The sequence below is a fragment of the Cardiocondyla obscurior genome, linkage group LG13 (assembly GCF_019399895.1).
Source record: "Cardiocondyla obscurior isolate alpha-2009 linkage group LG13, Cobs3.1, whole genome shotgun sequence".
Classification (NCBI taxonomy): Eukaryota; Metazoa; Arthropoda; class Insecta; order Hymenoptera; family Formicidae; genus Cardiocondyla; species Cardiocondyla obscurior.
This window is the reverse complement of record NC_091876.1, coordinates 5,894,309-5,917,032: the sequence shown is the minus strand read 5'-3', so window position 1 is coordinate 5,917,032 and position 22,724 is coordinate 5,894,309. Positions and strand designations below refer to the sequence as shown.

The window sequence follows — 22,724 nt, the reverse complement described above, 5'->3', positions numbered from 1 at the left end:
GCTGAAATAGCAAAGTACAGATTATGCTCAATTATTTAAGCAATCTATTGTAGTTTGATTAATCTCTATTGTAAATTACTTATTCGCAATATCCACTAGTAACGTAACTCTTTTTGGCTATCTCGTAAGATGGCATGTTCCCAGCAGGAGCTCTCTACGTACACTACTGCCACCGATCTCTGTTGCGGAGACCGCGTTTGTCGGCGGCAATCAAGGGGCAGTTGTGCCTACACCGGGGAATGGGGACCGACCAGAACTCAGCGAGGCCGAGTGCGATATCGACTCCCTGAAGAAGCTGAAGCTGGGACTGCGAAGCTCTCTGTGGTCACGGCCAAGCACTCAGAATAATCCTTCCTCGGATTACTCTATCGCCGTCTAATCGTCCCTCGATTGTCGCAACCACGGTAGCTCCCTTTTTCTCTTAACCCCGTGGGCCAAAGATTAGGTAAATTGATCTCTTCCCTTCGTGTCTCGTCAAGAGTTTTTTCGTGGCCATTTGTAGGGCCACATTTTACGTCGACGATAGATAGAAATTACGTTCTGCTCGTTAACGACGATCGAGGGAAAGGTGCGCATAAATAAGATCACGGAGGAGACCGAGTTAGCGAAGATGGACGAGTATAGAAGAACATACTCAGAAATCATGAATCAGATTTTTTGCCATTGAAAAATCTCGAAGCCTTAACATTTTTAATTGCGCCATTGTTATATAGAGCAATTTATAATATAACTTTTACATTCTGGATATTAATTTTTTACAATATCTAGTCGACTGTGCGCATCTATGTAACAGAACGCGAAGCTAAAGTTTGCTCTGCTATAATCGTACTTCTTCGTTGACCGAGCCAAAAAAGCTAGTCGAAAGTATCTATAAGTACATGTTTCTCCACTTCCTTGTCTACGACACGACGCGAGATAATACACGTGCGTGAAGTGCGTGAATTGCGTGAGTGAGTCGAATCTGAGTGCGTGGATGATCGTCGAATCGCGTGTGCGAATGCGTGCCAAAACGACAATTTGCTCAGACCGCTGCGAATTGTGTTTCGCCGGCGGGCGATCCATTCGAGACCAAAGACTTAATCGTACGAACAGAGCACGAAAGAGTACTATTGCGTATCATGAACAAAAGAGATGGCAGACTGCTTCTGCTTCCATCGCAAAAGACATCTGTTTTATTTAGATATGTATTAATTTTATACGACTTTTCTTCTCGTATAATGTTCTCAATAATTTCTATTTTAATATACACACAGACGTACTGTAAAATAAATAGGTATCTAACTTTTAACGTTACCTAAAATTTTATCGGAAAATACTAATTATTTGGCCATTATTATTCCACAGATTAATATGTGGCAATCGAAGCTTTCGCCATTCTAAGTCATGCACGTTTGTATTTGGTGCGCGCATGTTATTAAAAATCGAAATGAAAATGGAAACGAGAAGAGGCCGGATTTCCAAGTCTTCAAAAAGCGGATCGTTGACGGTTGGGCTCTGTTGCATTGTAAAGTTTATATACGTACGAATATATAGTACCGTTGATTACTTTAAGTCCGTTATTAAACCTAAGACTTCTATGTAGAACGTTTTCCTATACGCGGAGCGCGTTACGATCGGAGGAATCGAGCACGAAGCTAATCCGTAGCAAGTCTCATTTCCTGCAATGTAAAAAAAAAAAAATGTCGATCTGGGCGTTTAGAGGAGAGCGGCGAACAAGCTCTCTCGTTATTGAAATCTCTCTTCTAATGTCGTGCACCTTTGAGACTTCGTGATCTGACACGACCAATTTTACTATTATACAATAAATCGTACCAGCGAAACTCCTTTTCAGACTGAACTCGAAAGTACTACGAAATCGCCATTAGAATTAATTAATTACGCGTGCATCCTGCTGCGCCGCGAGCTTCCAATATTTCCACGACACTGCCATTCCGCCAGACTACTTATAATCGCAAATCCAATTGAGATCACTCCGGAAACGAGAGAAAAACAAACATCTTTTTGTAATTTTTATCAAAATTACGTGACGTTTTTAACGTAAACCACCGTTTGGCCCTTATATTCTTGTTAAGAAACGTCACTTTGGATAGTTACGTATAAACGACGATTTTATATTCAAATATTTGTGATGATACTTCTACTTCTTAGTTTATTTCACCGCGAGGAAAGCTCCTCCGAATTAATTGTGCACTAAAAGGCATATATGTACATACGTGACTCTAGCGTGGTGTACACTGGCGTTCAGAAATGGTGTTCGGCGGTACACCGTACAGCTTGAAAACCGCAAATCTAACTTTACTGAAAAAGAGAAGTCTAGAAAGGGATAAAAAAAAAAAAAAGATTCTAGTCACGCCATAATGTTAAGGCACATTTAGAATTTCGGGTTTATTACGAGATAATGCCGGTAAGTTAAGGAAAATTGTGCGCGACACTACGAAGACGAGGTTGTAGGTAATACGTATGTAGAATGCAATATGTTTCAGTACACGGGCATCAAGACGCGTTGCATACAAGCACGTACGACGCGTAAAGTTAATGTATATATGGGAAGCACGTCAATCAAACTCGTAGTGTTCGATTAAATTCGATAGAGCAATCTTCGAAAGGGTCGAAGTGCGATTCGCCGTCTTGCTCTTGGTGCGCGGCGGTTGCCGCACATTCTCGTAGATACGATTTTTGTACATTTTTCTTGCGTCATGGACCGACCGAGTTCTGTCAACATTTCGCCGCAACCTTTCAGGGACCAGTTTTCTTCTTTATCGTAATCATGTAAGAAGCTAATGAAAACCATTCGGGACTACTTTTTTTCACTACATTTATCAACAACCTTTATACTGTTTTCCACGAATCTAATTTGGATTCGAAACTTCTGCCGTTTACCTAACTGCAGTTTAGTATTTTCAGATCTCGTTGCAATGCTTTAAGTATCGGATATTTATATTGTACCGTGAACAATTACACGGTCCTCGAAGGATAATGTAATGACACAACTCGGTGCATCTCCTATCGCGAGCCGCGATAATCCGTGCAGCTCGGAGAATATACTTTAATTGTTGCACAAATGAACGGAAAGGGGCGAGAGAACAAATCAAATGGACAATTGTTATTGTCATGTAACTACAATTAATTACGACATTGTAGAGGAGGGAAAAACTTAGCGGTGCGAGTGTGGCGCGAACGGTCCAATCGTTACGTAAGATTGCGTAAAAATCGTCGCGGAAGCTCCACGAAACGAAGAAGCTTGCAAATTCTTTCTCCGTTCTGCGATCGGAGATTATACGATTAAAACGAATTGTCGATTAAATTTAAACTGTATTAAATCTGTGGTGCGGCATTTCGATGCATTGTGTCGATCGTAGAATCGATTAAATAAATTGATATCGTGTAAAATAACATTAGAGTCGATTTTCTGGGCAACCTTACAATTAAGACATTCAGTAGCCGTGAAACTTTATGCTTTTATGCAATGCGAGTTCTTTAATTAACGATGTGATTAAACGATTAATTTGCAAAATCTGTTTTAATATCCCGTTAACTCCGAGAACGTTGAGTCCAAATCGTCGCAGATGTATTTGTATTTTTCCTTTTCTTTTAGCAGATAATCTACAACATAAGGCGATATTAATTAATAATAATTTTTACAAGCTCTGAAAATTTTTAATCTGCATACAATTACCTTCTCTCTTGTCCAACTCTTTCGTGAATATTTTAACAGTTTTCTCGGCAGTTATGGCACGCCTTTCCGCAGCTTTCAGTTTTACTTTTAATTCCTTTAACTGCGCTTTAAATTCCTCTACCCTTTGATTAGCCTGTAACAAACAGAACGTTCTTATATTTCTTATTTCTTAAATATAAAAAAAAATTAAACTTATTACTGTAAAAAGATATGTACTTTTTCTTCAGAAACCTCTAAAGATTTGAATATGTTGCCGATGATAAATAACTCATCTTCCCTCTCGAGAATTTTCCTAAAATATAATATTCATCTGCATTAATCACGTTTTTTTAATAAATAAAAAAAAACCTTCATGCATACGATTTAATAAATATTTGTATGTAAAAAGTGAAACGTTTTAAAGAATACAATACATTGTAAAATGTTTAAACTGAAAATAGAGCGAGGTGAGCAAAGGCTCGGTTGAAAAGAACGCAGTCTATATTTAGAGAAACGTACGCTTCGCTCGATTTAACTCTTTCTTCCGCCGCTTCAAGCTCGTCTTCGACGAACGCCAATTTTCTCGAAATCTCATCCGATTTCGTGTCGGCATCTTCAGCGATGAGCCTCGCTTCCTTCAACTGTGCCATCAATTGGTCCATCCTCTCTTCATCTTGTTTGCTCCTGTTCTCCAGAACTTTGCAGATGCTGAGTAAGAATAATTTTTATGATAATTTGCAATATTAAACAGGTAATATGAAACATTTGTTATTACAGTTATGTATAATTAAAAAAAATAAATACTTTATGGAATAAAATCTGTTTGTATCTATACCGTTTTGCATCTTCAGCAGTTTCCATGGCTTGTGCAAGTTTTACTTGAGCCGACGAACGTCTTTCTTCTGACTTTTCCAAGTTTTGTATGCACTGCTGCATCTTTCTATTCAGTACTGCCAATTCCGATTGTGTCTGTAATTTTACAATTGATGTAAAAGCAATTTGAGTTACAAATGCATGTGACATATTTCTTTCAATTTACTAACCACGATATAGAGTCTCTCCTTTATCTCAAGATCTCTGTTTGATTTCACCAGTTGAGCTTTACTCACTTCCAAGTCATGCTCCATTTGTATCAGCTTTTTTGCTAATTCGCGAACCTCGTCCTTCAATTTTTCTTCCTTTCGATTTGCCTCTTTCGCTTGCTGATCGCATGAATCAGCTTTGTCCATCGCAAGATCTTTTTCGAGCTTCAGCATCTGTAGTCGTTTCTTAATGGCGTTCATATTTCCTTTAAAAATTAACTAGAAGGCTTTTATTAATAATTGCTAATAAGAGTTTTTTTTTTAATAAATCGTTAAGAAATTACTTCAACAACTATGTTAAGTCCCAAATAAATTTTTATTTATTAATTGTATATTTATTTTTATATTTTTAGTTGCAAGTATTCAATCAGGGACGCTCTTTGATTAAATCCACGAGAAACACTTTCACTTTAAAGTTTTTTTCTGCCACAAATAATATTGATAATTTTTAGCTTTACACTCTGTCGAACAGAATTTTTAATTCCTACAGAAACAAGCGAAGTATCAAAATGCAACGTCCGTGGGTTACTGTACTCAGTGACCGATGGGGACAATGTTTTATAGCTTCGAAGTAATGCAAAAGGATAAAAGTAACTGTCGCTTTAGTTAGGCTCAAACGAATTCTTGGACTCTTCTTAGAGCAGCGGTCTGCTTTATCGTGCCGATCGCAGATACATTGATTGTCGAACATTTATTGCACTCTGTAACTGTTTGAAAATAATTATTTTATGACGTGCAATATATTTTTATGACATAAATTATTTTTTATATTTTTAACATCTGCCAAATGTTAGGATTTATTTATAATTCCAATTTTATCTATTATTTTATAAATAATATCTAATGTTAAAAAAATTGATATTACCTCAAATAACAAATAAAACTTAAAAGTAATTTAAAATTTAATTAAAATTTGTTAAAGAATTTATGATACTGTTTATTGAAAATACACATTTTACACTGAATGGTAAAAAGAATGCGCGATATGATCTCATTGGCGCGTACAACATAAAATCCCTCCAACGTCTCTGAAAGAAGAAGAAATAAATGAAACTATAAATCTTTTATCGAGATACAGTGAACAAACAAGCGACCGTGAACCAGTTGCTCGATTTTGGCAAGGTGTTACGAAGCGAAATAGTTATAGTAACAAGCAGCGTTGCATTGCCTTGTCTATCAGTGGATTATTGCGCGAAGCAGATTATTTGTAATATCGCTCATAGCAATATTATGCGATAAAGCAAATCGATGTCATGATTTAAGTAGACATTTAAGCAACGAGCCAAGCTAATAAATATTAAAAGATAGCGAATAAGCAGAGGGAAACGTAGAAGTGACAGCAATAATTAAAACGAATCCATCTGTGAGATTTTAGTATCCTGTCATCTCGGCAAACGTCGCGTCCATGTCGTCGCAGACCGCCTTGTACTTTTCTTTTTCTTCTCTAAGTTCGTCTGAAACGAGCAACAATTTATTTACAGTATAAAGAAAAAGAAGAAAAAGAAGACCAATCTTTTTTAATAAAAGTTCTTACCTTCCTTCATGTCCACTTCTTTCAATAGCGTCTTGACCGTCCTTTCGGCGTTGATTGCACGTTTCTCCGCTTCCTTTAGTTTCTTCTTCAAGGATTTCAGCTGCACCTTAAAGTCTTGCACCCGTTGATTTGCCTGGAATTAAAGCAATCGAGAAGTGACGTTGCCGCGTAACTCTTAGAATAATCGCAACGTATTATATTACATCACCTTCTCCTCGGATACTTCAAGAGATTTCACGATATTCTGTACGATGAAAAGTTCGTCCTCGCGCTCCACGATTTTTCTACAGAAATACATTTCAAGTTTACGTATACAAAAACGAAAATATTCATTTACATGTGCATATAATGCAAATAATAATCACTATGCATACGCCTCGCTTGTTTTCACTCTTTCTTCAGCAGCTTCCAATTCCTCTTCTACGAACTGCAATTTCCTAGCTATCTCGTCGGATTTCGCGTCGGCGTCTTCGGCAATTAATCTCGCGTCTTTTAATTCCGACATTAGCTTTTCCATGCGCTCTTCGTCCAAGCGACTCCTATCTGCTAAGACGTTACACATTCTGTATATAAGAAAAAAAAAAGATAGCATTGCTTAATCGAATCTCGTTCCATAACTTATTTTATCATTTAGTTTACGTATGCATTATGTGAATCGTTGAATTAAAATTTTATGAACACGTCATGTATATAAAATCTGATAAATTTATGAACCTCTGAGCGTCGTCTGCAAGTTCGGTGGCACGTGCCAGTTTCAGCGTGGCGGAAAGACGTAGTTCCTCCTTTTTGGTAAGACTCGCTTCAATCTCTTGCACTCTTTTCGTTAATACAGTACGATCTTGTTCAGCCTGCATATAAAAGAGTTAATTAAAAAAAAAAAAAAAGAAATAGGTTCAACAGACCGTATTATCTTGTAAAAATTGTTCTTTTCTTAGATATTTATCATACGTTTACAAAAACAAAAACTTATTTATCGTAGAAAATCTGATTTAGAAAATTTAATCGAGAGAATCATTATTACGCACTCTGGACCAAGATTTCTCGCATTGTTCTAGATCAGCGGTTGATTGTTCTAAATTAGCTTTGGCGACAGTATAATCTCGTTCCAATTGGGTCAATCGTTTCTGCAGATCTGTAGTATCGTCGTTCAGTCTGTCTGCCCTTATATTTTCTTGTTTCGCTTTCGTCTCGTTAACTTCAACCTTCTCGTTTGCGGCATCCATCTCGAGCTTCAAAGCCGCAATTTTCTTCTTGATCGCCTCCATCGTGACGCGCGATTTCCACCCTTTCCTTTGTTATCCTGAATTACAATTATCTGGTAAAATTAAACTGAAAAAGAAAAAGAATTATGCTTATTATATACATTATATTAATTACAAATCGTATTTAAATAAAATATAAATTAAAATTAATTAACGCAAACACGAGTACTCAAAATTAAAATACAATAATTTTAATATTAATTCCAAAGATTAAAAAAAAAATTTAATTATTTACAGCGAGAACCTGTACCTTAAATATAGCGAGTAAAAGAAGAAGAACGAGTGGTGCAATCGCAAGAACGTCGGTGTTACTCACCACAAGGCTTCACCCCGCTCATTAAACGGTAGATATATATGTATCACCCTATTAATTGCTTAATAAAATTCGCGCGGTGATGCTGAACGAACAGAGAAATTCCTACTAAGGGGGACACTCACTGTGATCGTGACGCTGATCCGTGGGGAGAATGCACAACCGGATGCCTTCGACAGCTAGGCTAAAATAAAACGAAACCGATTTCGGCGACGGTGCCGGCCACCTTCCCGAACTCCCCGATCCAATCTAATTCTATAATTGCTTGGGGACTTTGGCTATTGTCCCGAGAACTTACCCTCCGCCGTCGTCGCCGCGGCTGCCTACGAAACGCGATATTCGCTCGTTCCCATGCTATTCTCGGCCCCCGAAAAGAATCCCGTTCCTGTTTTCTGCCGAGCACGTAATCAACTCCCCGTGGTAAACAGACCAATCTTGCAGCCATACCGACAAGCTGGATTAACGTGTCGTTAAAATGTCGACCGGCATGAAGTTGCTTCGAATCTTCCCGCTGATAGCTTTCGACTCTCGACTATGAATTGGTGTTACGCGCGGGAGCTTTCAATAAAGCTACACCGATTAAACCTCTAATATCTGAAATGCAAAATTAAGGTGTTAAAGAAAATTTCACAAAACTATAGAAAACAGTCATGCCTAGAAAACAAATCTAGAAATTAACAAATCAAACGCAAGTGTAAAGATTTAATTAAAGAAGAATAAAATAGTAATACAATAGTGTATAATAATTCACGAGAACAATTAAATCTAGCGAAAGATATATTTAATAATTTCACCGGTTTATTGTTACAACAGTCTCATATTATATAATTACAACATATGACTTTGTCGTTTAAGCTATTATAGATGATACGTGTGATAAGAAACAATAAAAAAAAGAGCTATACACGAATAAAAATCTACGGATGTTTCGATGCAATTTTATTGATAATTGTTAACATATATTTAATTGTTAAACGTGGCGATCAATTTTCTAATCGATTTAGATATATAGATTAGCAGACTTCTGTAATTATAAATGTTGCTTACAATAAAAAGTAACACAGTTCAGTCATGTTACAGAAAAATTTGAGTGCTACTCTCTTTTTTTCCGAGTATCATATACATTTTTATAATTTGTTTCATATATGGCACGCAGTAAAGATAATGCATATAGTTCAGTAGAAATATGCATTCAATTATCATATGTATACAAATTATGTATTCAAAAGTAGTAGTGCAAATTGTTGATTCGTTTTGCGCATATACTATATATGCATGGTAAATATTCTGAAGTATTGAAAAAGCGGTGCATATTGACATAGATTTTTGGCAAGATGTAATACATATGTATATGTATATATCAAGTTTAGATTGGCGTACCAAGAAAAGCGCTCAAAATATTAATATCAAATACGATCATATAATATGTAAATGCGTCACTTCCTTGGAATTAACAACTTCATATAACAAGAAAAATGCAAACAGCATAATATAACGCTTATTAATTTAATTTTAACCATAGCACTATGAGAAATAAAATAAGTATTTAATGAAAATTTTTCCATAATAATAATAAGTATTAAAAGGTACGAAAAGAAACTGATTTCTATTTATGGTAACCATATCAAAAATCGATGTAATAATGCGAATTAATAATAATTTTATCAGCTAATAAGTACGAAATAAAAAAAAATTAAAAAAAAAAATTACATATATATCATGATATATAAAATCGACACAAATCCTTCTTGTATAAATCAGCTCGAAACTCAATGCGATCGATCGTTAAAGTTAAGTTAGATATCAGGACATAGATGTATAATGTATATAATGAATTATTGTTATACAATGTATATTGGGCGGAAATAGAAAGACAATACTATCCATCAAACGTGCAGTTTGACATAAAAAAAAAAAAAAAAAAACACCTAGAAGGTGCTAATACGCCATTGATGAGAGCAACATCGTCATCTAGAAAGATTAGACCCTGTTTCTGAGTCTATGGACATCAATAACACGTAAGTTGGTGTATACGTAAGCAACAGATGTACGGCGTCTTCGCGATCAAGCGCTCGTAATTGTTGCACCAAAGAGCCGACAGTACATTCCGTACCCACGCAGTTCAAAAGTCTGTAAATAAAATATGGAGTTTTAGAATTTTACACTACGACGCAAACGGAAATGTTTAAAAAATTTCTTACCTCATTGTTGGACTGTCCACTGTACTATCCAATTGGGCCACGCGATCTCCTAAACCGAGTCTTACAGCAAGTAAACACCAATCTTTTCCGTGATGATCTGGTGGATCCAGCATCTGTGCTAATCGCCGCTGCACAGCGGGCTTTATGTATTTTACAGATTGTTTTGGCCCGGGTACACAATTCTCCATCAATGATAGCCCGCAACTTACTATCTCCCATACGGTTTCTTGTCGATCATTTAGAGGATTTTTAAGGGTTGCCTCTTCAAGGCCTTTGTCAATTAAAGCCGATATAATTGTGGCTGGCGCCCAGGAGTGAACCACCTGCAAATGTATCAATCAAATTAAAAACATTTTTCTTTTATTTAATAACATATAAATATATGTCTTGATTTTACTTCATCGTATTCTCGAAGCTGGCTAGGACTTAACCAATGTCTCTCAAGTAACATTCCAGGTGCGACTAATTCAATGGTCATGTCCATCGCGTCTAAAATCACACTGAGAAGACCAAAACACTGCGTGCTTGAACCACGGGGACCGCGAACTTGAATTTCTACGCAACTGTGGTCCTCTTCTTCAAAAGTAATTATACTCTCACAAGGTCCCAAACATAGCTTTGATCCTCGCCACCACTGATATAAATCTGAATTTAATGGATCCCATGTTTGAGTAATTTTTCTCAACTGCGCCTAAAATTTACATATTTTAGTATACTTAATGTTCTATTACTTTCAGTATATTTTTATTATAAACATAGATTACCTGTAAATGCATGAATATAGCAGTTAAATGATATAAAGGCGCTTCTTCTGGACAAAGTCGTAAACCAGCGTGCGGTAATCCATTGGAACATGATTTCCATGGTTCCCATAAACCTGGAAGGCGCTCTACAAGATTTAAACATGGTATCTCGTACTCCACTTCATCATCGTCCACTTCACACTAAAAAAAAAAAAAAATAAAATAAAATAAAATAATAATCAAGTAATAATCAATTGATTGATCGATCAAATTTCTTGAAACATACTGGAACGCATAAATTGACTGCTTGTAAAGCTTGTAAAGCTTGAGCAGCAGGACATGGGCATCGCGCTTGAAAATCTTCTAAGGTGTAAACACCGGTGGTTCGACCGCCTAATCGTCCTCTTTGATCAGGACTCAATTGCCAATTCAGCACATCCTGCCAAAACCATTCGGGGCTAAGTACTATTAGATTTCCAGGTAGAAGAATACATTCTCCTAAATTCTGTAAATTAATAGATATTAAAGAAAAAATTATCTTACAGATTAAATTAAAATTAATAAACTACAAACCTGTAACTGTAATCCAAGATGTTTGCAGTGTTCCAAACAAACTAAAGGATTAATTTTTCGAACTTCAGTAAGAAATTCTTCCTGAGTAAGCATTAATGGAGGCACTTCTAACGACTGCATGTGTGACCTCCATGCTTCGGCGAGACCAGTCCACACTAAGGCGCTCTATAATATGAGATTAAAATCCATAGTAATAAAATTCCGCTTTTATCTTGATATCACATTGATGCAGAAAATATATACAAGAGAAAAAATCTCTTTTATTTTCTTTAAGATAGATAATATAGTGCATGTATGTATACATGGGAGAAAGCATTAGTGCAACTATATATATTAAACCAAAGTACAGTTTCAGTTTATACACATCATTCAGAATTATTTAAAGAAATTGATAGAAGTATTTCGACCTGTTTATCAAGATTCGCCAGGGGCACGTACAAAGCCGCAGCACGCGGCGCGTCACGCCGGAGAATACTTTCTGCAACTTCCGGTCCATCCTACATCATGCATTGCATGCATTAAGGCTTGTTAATAAACATTAATGGCCAAATAACCAGCAACTAAAACATATGTTCTTAATAAATTCAATTCAATGTGATATTTATATATATATATATATATGTATAAATGTATGACATGATATCGGACTATTTTTTTTCTTTTTTATTATTATTTTTTTATTTTGTTTTTTTAATAGTGCGCGTCGTCGGCCGTAATTCATACAATTATAATTATCATAAAAAAATTATTATAATTAACTAATGTCCGAATGTAATGACGCGCGTGAATTGAGATCTCTTGAAAAATAGCACGCGCGTAACGCGCGCATGATTTCTTCTAGTATATTAAATCAACCATGCATCATGGATGTTAAGAAAATTATACAAATAATTATAGAAATTGTCTTCGTTGAGAATCAATGCCTGATTCGACAATATCTTAACACAAATTTTGAAATTGATGAATGAATTATACAAACAACAGCGTAATGAAGTAGTCCATTACTGACCAGAACCGTTTCACAAAGGGTTAATGAGCACATTTATTACATGCTATACAAATTAATACAATTTCTTGCGAAAATATGATTATTTACATAAAGTTGCGTTAGTCACAATTGCTTATGTCAACAGGCTGCAAAATCCAACGGTTCTGCTCGCACATATTTAGTATCAAGCATACTGATATCATGCATTACTGATATATATTTTGAAATGGATTAAAAATATATGTATAATATTTTTAATTCTAAAGATGTAAAATCAGAAGAGATTATAAATTTTCATCAAAAAAAGATTTGTTAAATTCGAAATTAATCACCAATTTTTATTTCTGAATTGATAAATGAGTGATGAGAAGGTAATATCTCTTCTAATGTTATAGATGAAATGTGATAAATTTATAATTTTTACAAAAAATATAATTATTTTACCTCGAGAAATTCCATCCTCGCATTATGTAAATAAGATCTGAGAACTTTCAGTCCAGGACTAGAAGGATTAGTTGCATCCAGTGCTACCATTTGAGGATCCTCTCCCAAAATTGATGTAAAGTCTTTTAGAAATGGCAAGAGTGGTGCAAGTAGATTGCTGCCGTTAGAATTCGGGGCTAAAGGTTCTGGTGCGTAAGTGCCAACTAAGATTATTTTTACATCGTTACACTTGCCACCAAACCCTTTAATAAAAAAAAAAGAAAAAAATTAAATCTAATCCTCCACAAAAATTAATTAATAACAGAATATTAGAAATTTAAACAGTGCCTTACCAAAGTTGCTCGGATTAATACGATCCAAAATAAATTGCAGCCAAAACTTTATTTGCTGAAGTTGAACAGTCAGCGGTTCTCTCAAACTGACTGTAATAAGATGCACTGCTGGTTGCTGGAATGTAAGTACGTAGTGATAAGATGCCAAAAACTCTTCACGTCCACATAACTCCCAAAAAACGCATTCGCCACCTGACCAATTAAATATATCCATATAAAAATTATTTGAAACAATTTATCATATAAAACATTTAAATATATATATTACAAAGTATTTAATCTATATTATATTCTCAAAACTATACATCCACATTAAATTAAGTAATAATTAAATACAATTCGCTTACCTACATTACCGCGACTCCACTCCACTCCTTGAGTACCTTCATACTCGCTATCGCTATACTCAAAACTAAGAGAACCGTGTTTGCTAGTCACATCAAGTTCGATACTTGGTTCTCTCTACATGCCAATAAATATTTTATTTATTCATTAATCATGCCTTAAATTTTTTATTAATCAAAAAATACCATATATTTGTATCACATGCGCTTACCTTTCCGCTACGATTCTGACTTTTCGATCTTCGGAAAAAACCGAAACAAAATATTCCCGATTTTAAAGAGTTTATTAATAACGTTTTTCCAGATGCACAATGTCCGAGTAGTCTTATGTGTAATCGATCTATCGGTCTGTGTGTAGGCTGCAGCTGACGAATGTAATTTTCACGCTGATTCAACTGAAAACAATTTCAACCAATTTCGATTTCAGCATAATTTTTTCCAAATGTGAAAAATGTGTGCACTACGGAATATAAAAACTTACATTTCTCAATTTATCTAATAAACTTGCTATATTCGGATGCCCATACTTAATCGCTGTGACATCGGCCCGAATTCCTCGATTCATTTTATCGACGTCACAACCAGCAAGGCACAAATGTCTGACCAGATTAATATGCCCATGTCGAGCAGCTACATGTAACGCCGTAAAACCCTGTTTGTTTGGTATGTCTAGATCAATTCCACTCTCTATTAACAAAATTGTCATTCCCTCATCGCCAAGCTCACAAGCAATGTGCAAAAGAGTGTCTTCTTTCTGAAAAAAAAAAAAAATCATGAAACTATTTTATCGAGATTATTCAATATACATTAATAAATTTAATAAAAGGTGTCTTACAGAGTCTTTTACATTTAATGGAGCACCCTGTAATAGTAACTGAGAGACAGCTTCAACACAGCCTCGCTTTACAGCACTGATCATTGCTCCACTAAGACCTTGAGGAGTTTCAGATTCCTGTGCATAGAATTAAATTTTTATCAATATGATGACTATCAATACAATTTCTTTTCAAAATTATTAAATTATTTTGTATTATTGCTTTTATTTTGTAAAATTGCATGCATAACACTAAAAAAAAATGTTTTTCAATAATTAAGGTATATATATTTAATAAAAAAAATTTGCATATTACTTTTAACCTAGTAATGTATTGTACAAAAATAATTTGTATATATGTAATATATGCATTATAACTGTACAACAAATTAAACAAAAGTTAGTCTAAAAAAACGTATCCAATTAATTACATGATACATTAAAAAAAATGTATATAATATAATAAATCGCAATGTTATTGGTAATGTGTAATTGTTGTTAATCACGAACACACCGTGAAAATCCAGGGATGTTTAAGGCACGATTCAGCACTTCCTCTTTCCCTAAAATAAAAAGAAAATTTTTCCTCGAATTATTTATGAACAATGAGTTTATAAATTGATAAATTCCCTGCAACTTACTTTGGATCCTTGATCAACAAGGATCGTATGAAGTCTTTGGCAATTTCGGACACATTATTGAAATATTCATTGTCAAATTGGTATTGGCAAGCAGCAACATTTGCATATGTCTCTTGCTTATCTTCGCCTAAAAATGGCGAAGCTCCGCTCAAAAGGATATATGTCAATACACCAACAGCCCAAAGATCAGTTCCCAAGCTCAGTGGTTCGTAATTTACGATTTCCGGTGCCACAAACTCAGGCGTGCCAAATAATGCTCTGTGTTCTGAACCAGGTACCAGTCGATGAGATAGACCTAAATCTACAGAACAATAATAATATTGACATTAATACTAATAAATTATATTTATGATTATGCAAAGCGTTATAAGTATTACCTATCAATTTAATGCTAGGCATTGGTGGTGGTGATGACAGTAGAATATTCTCAGGTTTAATATCCAGATGAGCAACTTGATGGGAATGTAAATGACTGAGTGCCATTAAAACTTGGCGTACCTTAAAAAAAACATAAATAGAAATTATTCTCTGAATATTTATTAAACATAGTTATTAATCATAATATATTTACATACCACATGAGCAGCTTCTGCTTCACCTGATGGGGTCCAATGAAATAATTCACCTCCTGTAATTAATTCCAGGAGTAATACCACTGTTGTTCCTGTGTCTATTACTTTGTATAAAGAAACAATGTTAGGATGTTTTAATCGAGCCAAAAGACCAGCTTCTCGTGCTGAAAGAATTTTGCTGTTATAGTATTTAAAAAATAAAAGTTTCTGCAATATGTATATTACAAAAAAACCTACCAATGTCAGCAGCAGCTACACCTCTGGCAACTCGCCTCTTTCTCATAATTTTTGCAGCATATAATCCCCTGGTTTTTATTTCTTGGCATTTTCGTACAATAGCAAATTGACCCCTATATTTTACAAAATTAAAAAAAAAATATTAAGTGCTAAAGAAAAGTTACTTAAAAAAAAACTAATTAAAAATAATTTTATTGCTTACTTGCCAATCTCTTCAAGCAACTGATAGTTTTTTTCAATCGGTTCATGGTAGACCTCCATTAAAGTGTTCCACTCAGGATCTAAACAAGAAACATAATATTGCATAGCTTAAAACTAAAAAATTATTAATTATACATATCAATATTAATTCAATTGCCATTTCAGATTATAAACTATCTTATTTGTACAATAAAATAAAAAATTATATATACATGTACATATTATATACAGATGTTAATATACAATGCTACGCTCACGCATTGTTTCTTAAAATAATTAAGTTAAACCAAAGACGGAATGCGTATAATCCAGGCGACTTAATGGATCGAATACAGACGCCGGTTCTCGATGTAATCATTGTAATGCAATAACGGGTTTGCGAAAGTTGACTCGCAACAACAATGACGTGCAATATGAACGGGTACAGACAGTCGTCGAATGTTCGCGGTCAATAATTAGACGTCGCGATCTACGACGGTCACAGCCCACGATTTCCAGCATCACGTTTGAAGAGAAACCGCCCGTTGTCAAATTTCGATGATCCCCTTTACCCTTCCCCTTCGCCCTAGCCATAGACGTGAGAATACAGAGGACGAACGCGAAAACAAATGATTTCTTACTACCGTTAGAAGTTTCCAGCTTGCGAGACGTGCCCGGCATCATCTCCTGATTGTGCTCATCGTTCAGTCTATCCAGACAGCCTCGGGCCTCCGCGAGTAACCGTTACAGGAATCGCGCTATTCGCGCTGCGTCCAACGGCCTTCACCCATGCCGGCCACCCCACACTGCCCCACACCCCACACACACAATCGATATACCTGTGCGCATAGAACGCCATCTGACGCCATTTTACTACCATGATGCCGCTTGGATTTAAGAACGAGAAATAAGCTAACTAAAATTGGTCACGTGACAAAGAGTGGGGATACGTGCAAAACGAGGTGCACAAAACACATGCATATTATCTATCGTGCAGCGTGCAACTGTTTTGACGGGAGTATCATTGATCGCTGCTAATCACTCCACTCGCCCTTTGACCTCATGCATCATGCGTTGAGGCGATTGGGAAGAGTATCTTGATCAAGTACACGGAACCGATAATCGGAGAAAGGCGAACGATGAGCTCGCAGGATGACGTGAGATCAGGTGAGGTATGATCACGCGATTGTTGTGCCGGAAGCGAGTCGGGAAGTGACACAGTTTATGTGTTGGTCTGCTATCGTATACACACGTCAGAAATGGCACGACGTACTCGCGAAGTGACACGTGTAAAATCACGTAAGTAGCTCGATAATAAATAATAATTCAGTGAATTTGGCGAGCAGTCCAAGTGGCGTTTTTATAATACTTGTCATAATTTTTATATATTTTTTAACATGCGTGACACACATTCTTTTTCTCTCGAGAGTTCTTTTTACTTTCATCAAATTTGCAACAAGCTAGAAAATTAATATTTTTATTAAATATATTTCGATGTTGTATTAAATACATATATTTAATATAAAATAAAATATATTTCTTATGTATTTTGCAGGATTGTCTGAGGCAGGTAATGACAAGGTTAGTGGTTCTACGAGAAAAGCAGTGGTAACTGTTGGACTCATCTTTGTAGCTTCATTAAGTGCATTATTTTATGTATATATGAGTTTTCCTGAATTAGAAGAGTAAGTAACGCCATTTATTCGATATCTGCTCCCTTCTTTTGTTTTCTCTCCACAGAAAGATAATCTGTATTTTATTTCACAGAGATGAAAAGAAACATATGAAACTGCCACTCCATATAGAGGATGCTAAGAACCTAGGAAAACTATTAGAAAGATATAAAGATTTATATTATTTCCAAGTATTGGCTGGACTGTTTATCACTTATATTTTGTATCCTTAAATATTCTAATTATGTATTTTTATTTGTTACACTTTAGCGCACGATATATTCCTTACATCACATCTCAATAGCTTGCAAACGTTTGCCATTCCCGGCTCTATTTTTCTCTCAATCCTATCTGGATTTTTATTCCGTTTTCCAATCGCACTGCTACTTGTGTGCACATGCAGCGCGATTGGCGCTACCCTGTGCTACCTGTTGTCCTCTCTCCTGGGAAGACGATTGCTGTACCGGTACTTTCCAGAAAAGGCGAATGAATGGACTATTACGGTGACCAAACATCGCGATAATCTGCTAAACTATATGTTGTTCCTGCGCATGACACCGTTATTACCGAACTGGTTCATCAATCTGGCCAGTCCAGTGATCGGTGTGCCGATGATGCCGTTCACGATCGGCACTTTTTTCGGGGTTGCGCCACCTTCTTTTGTTGCCATACAAGCAGGTCAAACGTTGCACAAGCTTACGTCGTCGAGTGACGCGTGGTCGTGGAATAGTATAATTATACTCTGTATATTTGCGTTATTTTCTTTATTGCCTGTGTTGTACAAGCAAAAACTCAAGAAAAAGTTTGAGTGAACGCTAGAACACTTCATTAACGATATCCTCAAAGTGGCATTCCAATATTACACGAGGAAAATTTTTCAAGAGTGTTTGTGAAAACGTTCTATCGGTAATCTCTTAAGAAAATGTTGGAATTAAGGTCTGCTTTCTCGCACCAATTATTTGCATTTGATTGCATAGATTATTCATACAGAATATAATACGACGTATTCCCGTGAGTATATATTCCGCATATCTTTATTGTTTATGATTTATTTCTGCAAGTCTTAAATTATTTACAAGTTATGTGGAATTATTAAAAAATAAAAATTTATAATGGAGATAAAAACAAATTTCTTGCATTATGGGTGTCACAAATATGCTTTTTATGTGCCTAGTTTAGACAATATTACGAAAGGATCTCAGGAAATTTTATGTTTGTAAGCTATTAAATTTTATTTTTTATTTCATGCTGTTGTACTAAAAACAATACTTTATGTGAAATTTACATATAAAAAATCTTTATAAAAATAGATAAACATACAAATTTTACTAACTCTAATTTTATCAGCTACATCGTTTTTGTATCCACAATATTACGTTTTATTGCCAATTTCAACAAAACGAAATTAAATAACCAATAGAAATATCAGTAGCATTGTACACTGGTAGACTCACAGGTTTCCAATACCACCAATTGTACCATACTTAAAAACATACAAGAAAAAAATAAAATGTATAATATATAATATAAATATATAAAAAAAAATATAAAAGTATAAATAAAAAAAAGAATATAAATTATCTGGGAAGTGTATGATACTTACGAGTATATCCAGCAGATAATAAAATAGTCAAAGATCTACAGTGTTGAGTACACTCGGAGCTCGGTATCAATTTTATAAGTCTTGCACCAGCTGTGCAACGTATCATAATGTTGCTACATTCAGGATTAGGCTAAAAATTTATAAATTTAAACATATGTGAGATATAACAATAAGAACTTGTTTCACATACCAATAAATAAGGGGGTGATCTTGATTCGTCGATAAAAATATATTTTTCTGTGCTTTGGCTCCACCAATTTGGAGTTTCCACAGGCTTTGGAAATAGCTTTCGAAGTATTCTACTGGGTTTCATACGATTTATTCTCCAAGATATGTGAGTAGTAAGAGAAGTTGTATGAAATAAATCTAATCTTTTGTCCATTGCATCATGGATTTTTCTATATAAATGTAAAATATGCATAATTTAATCTGATAAATTTTACGATTTTATTTCTGTATATTATGTAGAACTAACTTGAAAGTTTCATTGTTAGAAGAGATTCTTTTAGCATCTTCATCAAAGATATCTTGATTATTCCAATATAAATTGACTAAATCTTTCATCTTAACGTTTGTGTTGTTCTCCATTATAGTGTATGGAATACCGATATTGAAGGATCTGCTGATATTGTGACCAGTTAAGTCTAATACTGAATGAGCCACAGTACAAGGCCAGCAGTCCATATCATTGATATAAAAGTAGGGGTTTTCTATCAGGCACCATTCGTCATAAAACTCTAAAACAATAAATAAATTATCAAGCACATTGCATTAAAGTACTCTCTATATAAGCTATAGTATTATTCTTATATTATAATTAAATGTTAAACATATTAATTGATTATAAACTACAAACCAGATAATGATGGGTATAAGCTGATGATTGGTACAGCTATTTTGCGTAATGCATATAAAGCGGGATAAATAGAATTTTGTGAAATTCTTATAAATAAAATATTTAACCAGCTCTGGTTCAAATACAACAATATGATAAAGATAAGGACGAACGGCAAAGTAACCCGCAGACGCTTCAACGATTTATTTGATTTTTTCGAATACTTGGTCTCCAATTGTTGGAAGCAAATTTGGAATATTTCCGACGTTTGCATTTCCGAGACATTATGAGCGGCCGCATATTGTCTGATCTGTCGAACACTTTCTCTATATTTATCCAGATCGACCATAGTAGAGAGATTCCACACAATTACGCGAAACACGTCACCATATTATTTACATTCCGAAGGCGTGCACGCCAGTGAAACAGTCATAGTCCTGTCAGTTTTATTTGCTCTTTCTGTACTTTATCCTTTTTTTTTATCGACACGTAAAATACATAAAGAACAAGCCAATAATTCCATGTCAAACTGCATGTTACAAATTGATAAATGAGTATAAATATTTCGAAATTAATTAATTAAAAACAAAATTAAAGTTTAGGTTAGGTTAATGTTTGATATGAAATTTAAATTACGTCTTTAGAAATTGACCAATTATAGTTCAGTGTCGGAAGTTTATTGTGAACTCGGTTTAAAGAGCGGTCTGGAAACGAAAAAGCGGTAATTCAGCATAGTAATAAAAAGACGTTCGGAGTCGGCACGTGCGGGCACATGGTAAGAACATTATAAAGTACAAGTATTGAAGCACCAAGCAATGGAGAAGAACCGAGAACCCGGATGGATTATGAAGGAGTATGAGAACGTAAGTTTGTTGTGAATCATTTACATTTAATTTTTTTAAATTTATAACAGAAATTTGTTATAACAGTTTGAGGAGTATGTACATAACACATCGGACAAGTCAACAGCATTGGAGAAGTTTTTAAAGGTACATTGTGAAAAGAACTTTGTATATTAATATGTGTATCAATATGTAAAGTAAAATTTCTTATTGTGTGAAGTAATTTCTTATTGTAGAATTTCAAGGTAAACATAGTACGCGAACAAGACAGAGAAATAGAGTTTGATTTAATTGGATGCCATACATCAATACCTAATGCATTTCGTAGGATACTTTTAAGTGAAGTGCCAAGCATAGCCATTGAACAGGTATACATTGTAAACAATACTAGCTTGCTTCAAGATGAAGTACTTGCACACAGGTGAGAGAAATAAATATTAGATAATATTATTTTACATATTTATGAATATTTATGGTAAGTAATGAATTAATACATACTTTATCATTTAGATTGGGTCTGATACCTCTTCGTGCAGATCCTAGGTTATTTGAACTTCCTCAGAGCATTGGAAAAACTGATGATGAAGTTAGTGATCAAGATACTTTAAGATATGAGTTAAAAGTCACATGTAGTGTGAATCCACAAGCATCAAAATATTCTCATCTTCCAGAAGATATGTATAGAAATAGCAAAGGTATTTTATCAAGTTTTGTTTTTTATGTTTTTTATGATTAGTGAATTACAACAACTGTTTAAAATTACCCAGTATTTTAAATATAATTGCGTTTTTTTTTTATATAGATTTATATTATGCTAGGTTTTAATTACAATATTAAGTGATAAATAAAATAACATGGAGTACTCTTTTTACAGTTTATAGTAAGGATATTAAATGGGTGCCAATAGGCAGACAAGCCGATATGTTTCCGCGTGGATCAGAACAATTTAGCGTCTTAGAAAACGACATATTAATATGTAAAATGCGCCCTGGTCACGAGATCCACGTGTTTATGCATGCAATTAAAGGCATTGGCAAAGATCACGCCAAATTTTCTCCTGTAGGTATGTATTGTGTTTTCTAAATTTCTGGCTTATTTGTTATCTTAAATCAATACTACAAAAAGAAAAAAAATTTTAGCCACTGCATCATATCGTCTTTTGCCGATTATTCGCTTAACCAAGTCTGTTAAGGATGAAGATGCGGATCTCCTGCAAAGCTGTTTCAGTCCCGGTGTGATAGAAGTGGTGGAAAAAGAAACAAAATCGGGTCAGAAGTATCGCGAAGCACGCGTTTCAAATGCTCGCTACGACAGCTGTGCCAGAAACGTCTATCGCTATGATCAACTAAAGAATTGTGTGGAACTTAGCCGAGTAAAAGATCATTTTATTTGTGAGTATGAATAATTTATAGGAATTGTTTTAAAAAAACGTAGAATTAATTAAAATTAAAGTCAGCATTAAATTTTAAACGTTGCATTACATGCGGATATTCTTTACGATAGTTGGAAAACCACAAATTTATTTGTATTTTTATTTTTAGTTACGATAGAATCTATAGGAACATTACCGCCGACCACACTGTTTATGGAAGCTGTTAAAATACTTAAGAATAAGTGTAGAACATTTCTCGCAGAACTAGAAAATGTGGGAAATTAAATTCAAACAGAATTTTTCTGACGAGGCAAGGATTAAAAATAGTCATTAAATCTCCAGGCGTTGATTGTACAACGAGCAACAATATTAAAATTGTGTGAGAAAATTTGTTTCTTTTATTCTTGCAATAGAGGTAATTCGTAATGTCTTAACTTAGCTATTTTTATTAAATAATTAATAAAATTATTTAATTACAGTTTAA

At 34.7% G+C, this 22,724-nt stretch overlaps 7 protein-coding genes across 12 annotated transcripts in view; 3 read left to right on the top strand and 4 right to left on the bottom strand.

The window, feature by feature from the left end:
* Dscam2 (Down syndrome cell adhesion molecule 2) overlaps positions 1–3,429 on the top strand; it is an 81,135-nt gene extending 77,706 nt beyond the window's left edge. The window contains 1 exon segment of the mRNA XM_070665423.1: positions 130–3,429. Within this exon segment, the coding sequence (XP_070521524.1) occupies positions 130–379 (250 nt within the window). The 3' untranslated portion in view covers positions 380–3,429.
* Positions 3,430–3,520: 91 nt separating this feature from the next.
* LOC139107649 (tropomyosin-2) lies at positions 3,521–5,534 on the bottom strand. The gene is made up of 6 exons (XM_070665418.1): positions 4,699–5,534; positions 4,491–4,624; positions 4,175–4,363; positions 3,893–3,968; positions 3,677–3,809; positions 3,521–3,603 (listed from the first exon to the last, which is right to left on the bottom strand). The coding sequence occupies exons 1-6, from the start codon at positions 4,936–4,938 to the stop codon at positions 3,521–3,523; spliced, it is 855 nt and encodes a 284-aa protein (XP_070521519.1). The 5' UTR covers positions 4,939–5,534.
* Positions 5,535–5,665: 131 nt separating this feature from the next.
* On the bottom strand, positions 5,666–8,572 carry LOC139107647 (tropomyosin-2). The gene is made up of 7 exons (XM_070665417.1): positions 8,145–8,572; positions 7,297–7,600; positions 6,986–7,119; positions 6,646–6,834; positions 6,480–6,555; positions 6,272–6,404; positions 5,666–6,191 (listed from the first exon to the last, which is right to left on the bottom strand). The coding sequence occupies exons 2-7, from the start codon at positions 7,534–7,536 to the stop codon at positions 6,109–6,111; spliced, it is 855 nt and encodes a 284-aa protein (XP_070521518.1). The 5' UTR covers positions 7,537–7,600; positions 8,145–8,572; the 3' UTR covers positions 5,666–6,108.
* A 192-nt stretch (positions 8,573–8,764) lies between these two features.
* Positions 8,765–16,764, bottom strand: LOC139107644 (death-associated protein kinase 1). 5 transcript variants are annotated; one of them, XM_070665410.1, is made up of 20 exons: positions 16,557–16,764; positions 15,938–16,016; positions 15,736–15,848; positions 15,502–15,662; positions 15,304–15,424; positions 14,927–15,227; positions 14,800–14,848; positions 14,307–14,423; positions 13,953–14,225; positions 13,684–13,866; positions 13,475–13,589; positions 13,128–13,319; positions 12,796–13,037; positions 11,771–11,860; positions 11,364–11,528; positions 11,077–11,295; positions 10,812–10,991; positions 10,445–10,738; positions 10,048–10,370; positions 8,765–9,976 (listed from the first exon to the last, which is right to left on the bottom strand). In XM_070665410.1, exons 1-20 carry the CDS (start codon positions 16,597–16,599, stop codon positions 9,814–9,816), a joined length of 3,423 nt encoding a protein of 1,140 aa, XP_070521511.1. In that variant the 5' UTR covers positions 16,600–16,764; the 3' UTR covers positions 8,765–9,813. The 5 variants fall into 5 exon arrangements, with proteins under 5 accessions (XP_070521511.1, XP_070521512.1, XP_070521513.1 ...); XM_070665411.1 differs by having other exon boundaries at positions 16,560–16,764; XM_070665412.1 differs by lacking the exon at positions 16,557–16,764 and adding an exon at positions 16,149–16,498.
* An 87-nt stretch (positions 16,765–16,851) lies between these two features.
* Stas (Transmembrane protein stas) lies at positions 16,852–19,168 on the top strand. Of its 2 annotated transcripts, none has more exons than XM_070665421.1 (4): positions 16,852–17,082; positions 17,471–17,600; positions 17,683–17,811; positions 17,893–19,168. In XM_070665421.1, exons 1-4 carry the CDS (start codon positions 17,055–17,057, stop codon positions 18,398–18,400), a joined length of 795 nt encoding a protein of 264 aa, XP_070521522.1. In that variant the 5' UTR covers positions 16,852–17,054; the 3' UTR covers positions 18,401–19,168. The 2 variants fall into 2 exon arrangements, with proteins under 2 accessions (XP_070521522.1, XP_070521521.1); XM_070665420.1 differs by having other exon boundaries at positions 16,856–17,214.
* On the bottom strand, positions 17,893–20,569 carry LOC139107646 (uncharacterized). The gene is made up of 5 exons (XM_070665416.1): positions 20,048–20,569; positions 19,667–19,928; positions 19,382–19,589; positions 19,192–19,321; positions 17,893–19,071 (listed from the first exon to the last, which is right to left on the bottom strand). Exons 1-5 carry the CDS (start codon positions 20,373–20,375, stop codon positions 18,980–18,982), a joined length of 1,020 nt encoding a protein of 339 aa, XP_070521517.1. The 5' UTR covers positions 20,376–20,569; the 3' UTR covers positions 17,893–18,979.
* Positions 20,570–20,699: 130 nt separating this feature from the next.
* Polr1c (RNA polymerase I and III subunit C) lies at positions 20,700–22,718 on the top strand. The gene is made up of 7 exons (XM_070665415.1): positions 20,700–20,889; positions 20,956–21,015; positions 21,105–21,289; positions 21,379–21,563; positions 21,743–21,931; positions 22,008–22,259; positions 22,410–22,718. Exons 1-7 carry the CDS (start codon positions 20,842–20,844, stop codon positions 22,523–22,525), a joined length of 1,035 nt encoding a protein of 344 aa, XP_070521516.1. The 5' UTR covers positions 20,700–20,841; the 3' UTR covers positions 22,526–22,718.
* Positions 22,719–22,724: the final 6 nt, after the last annotated feature.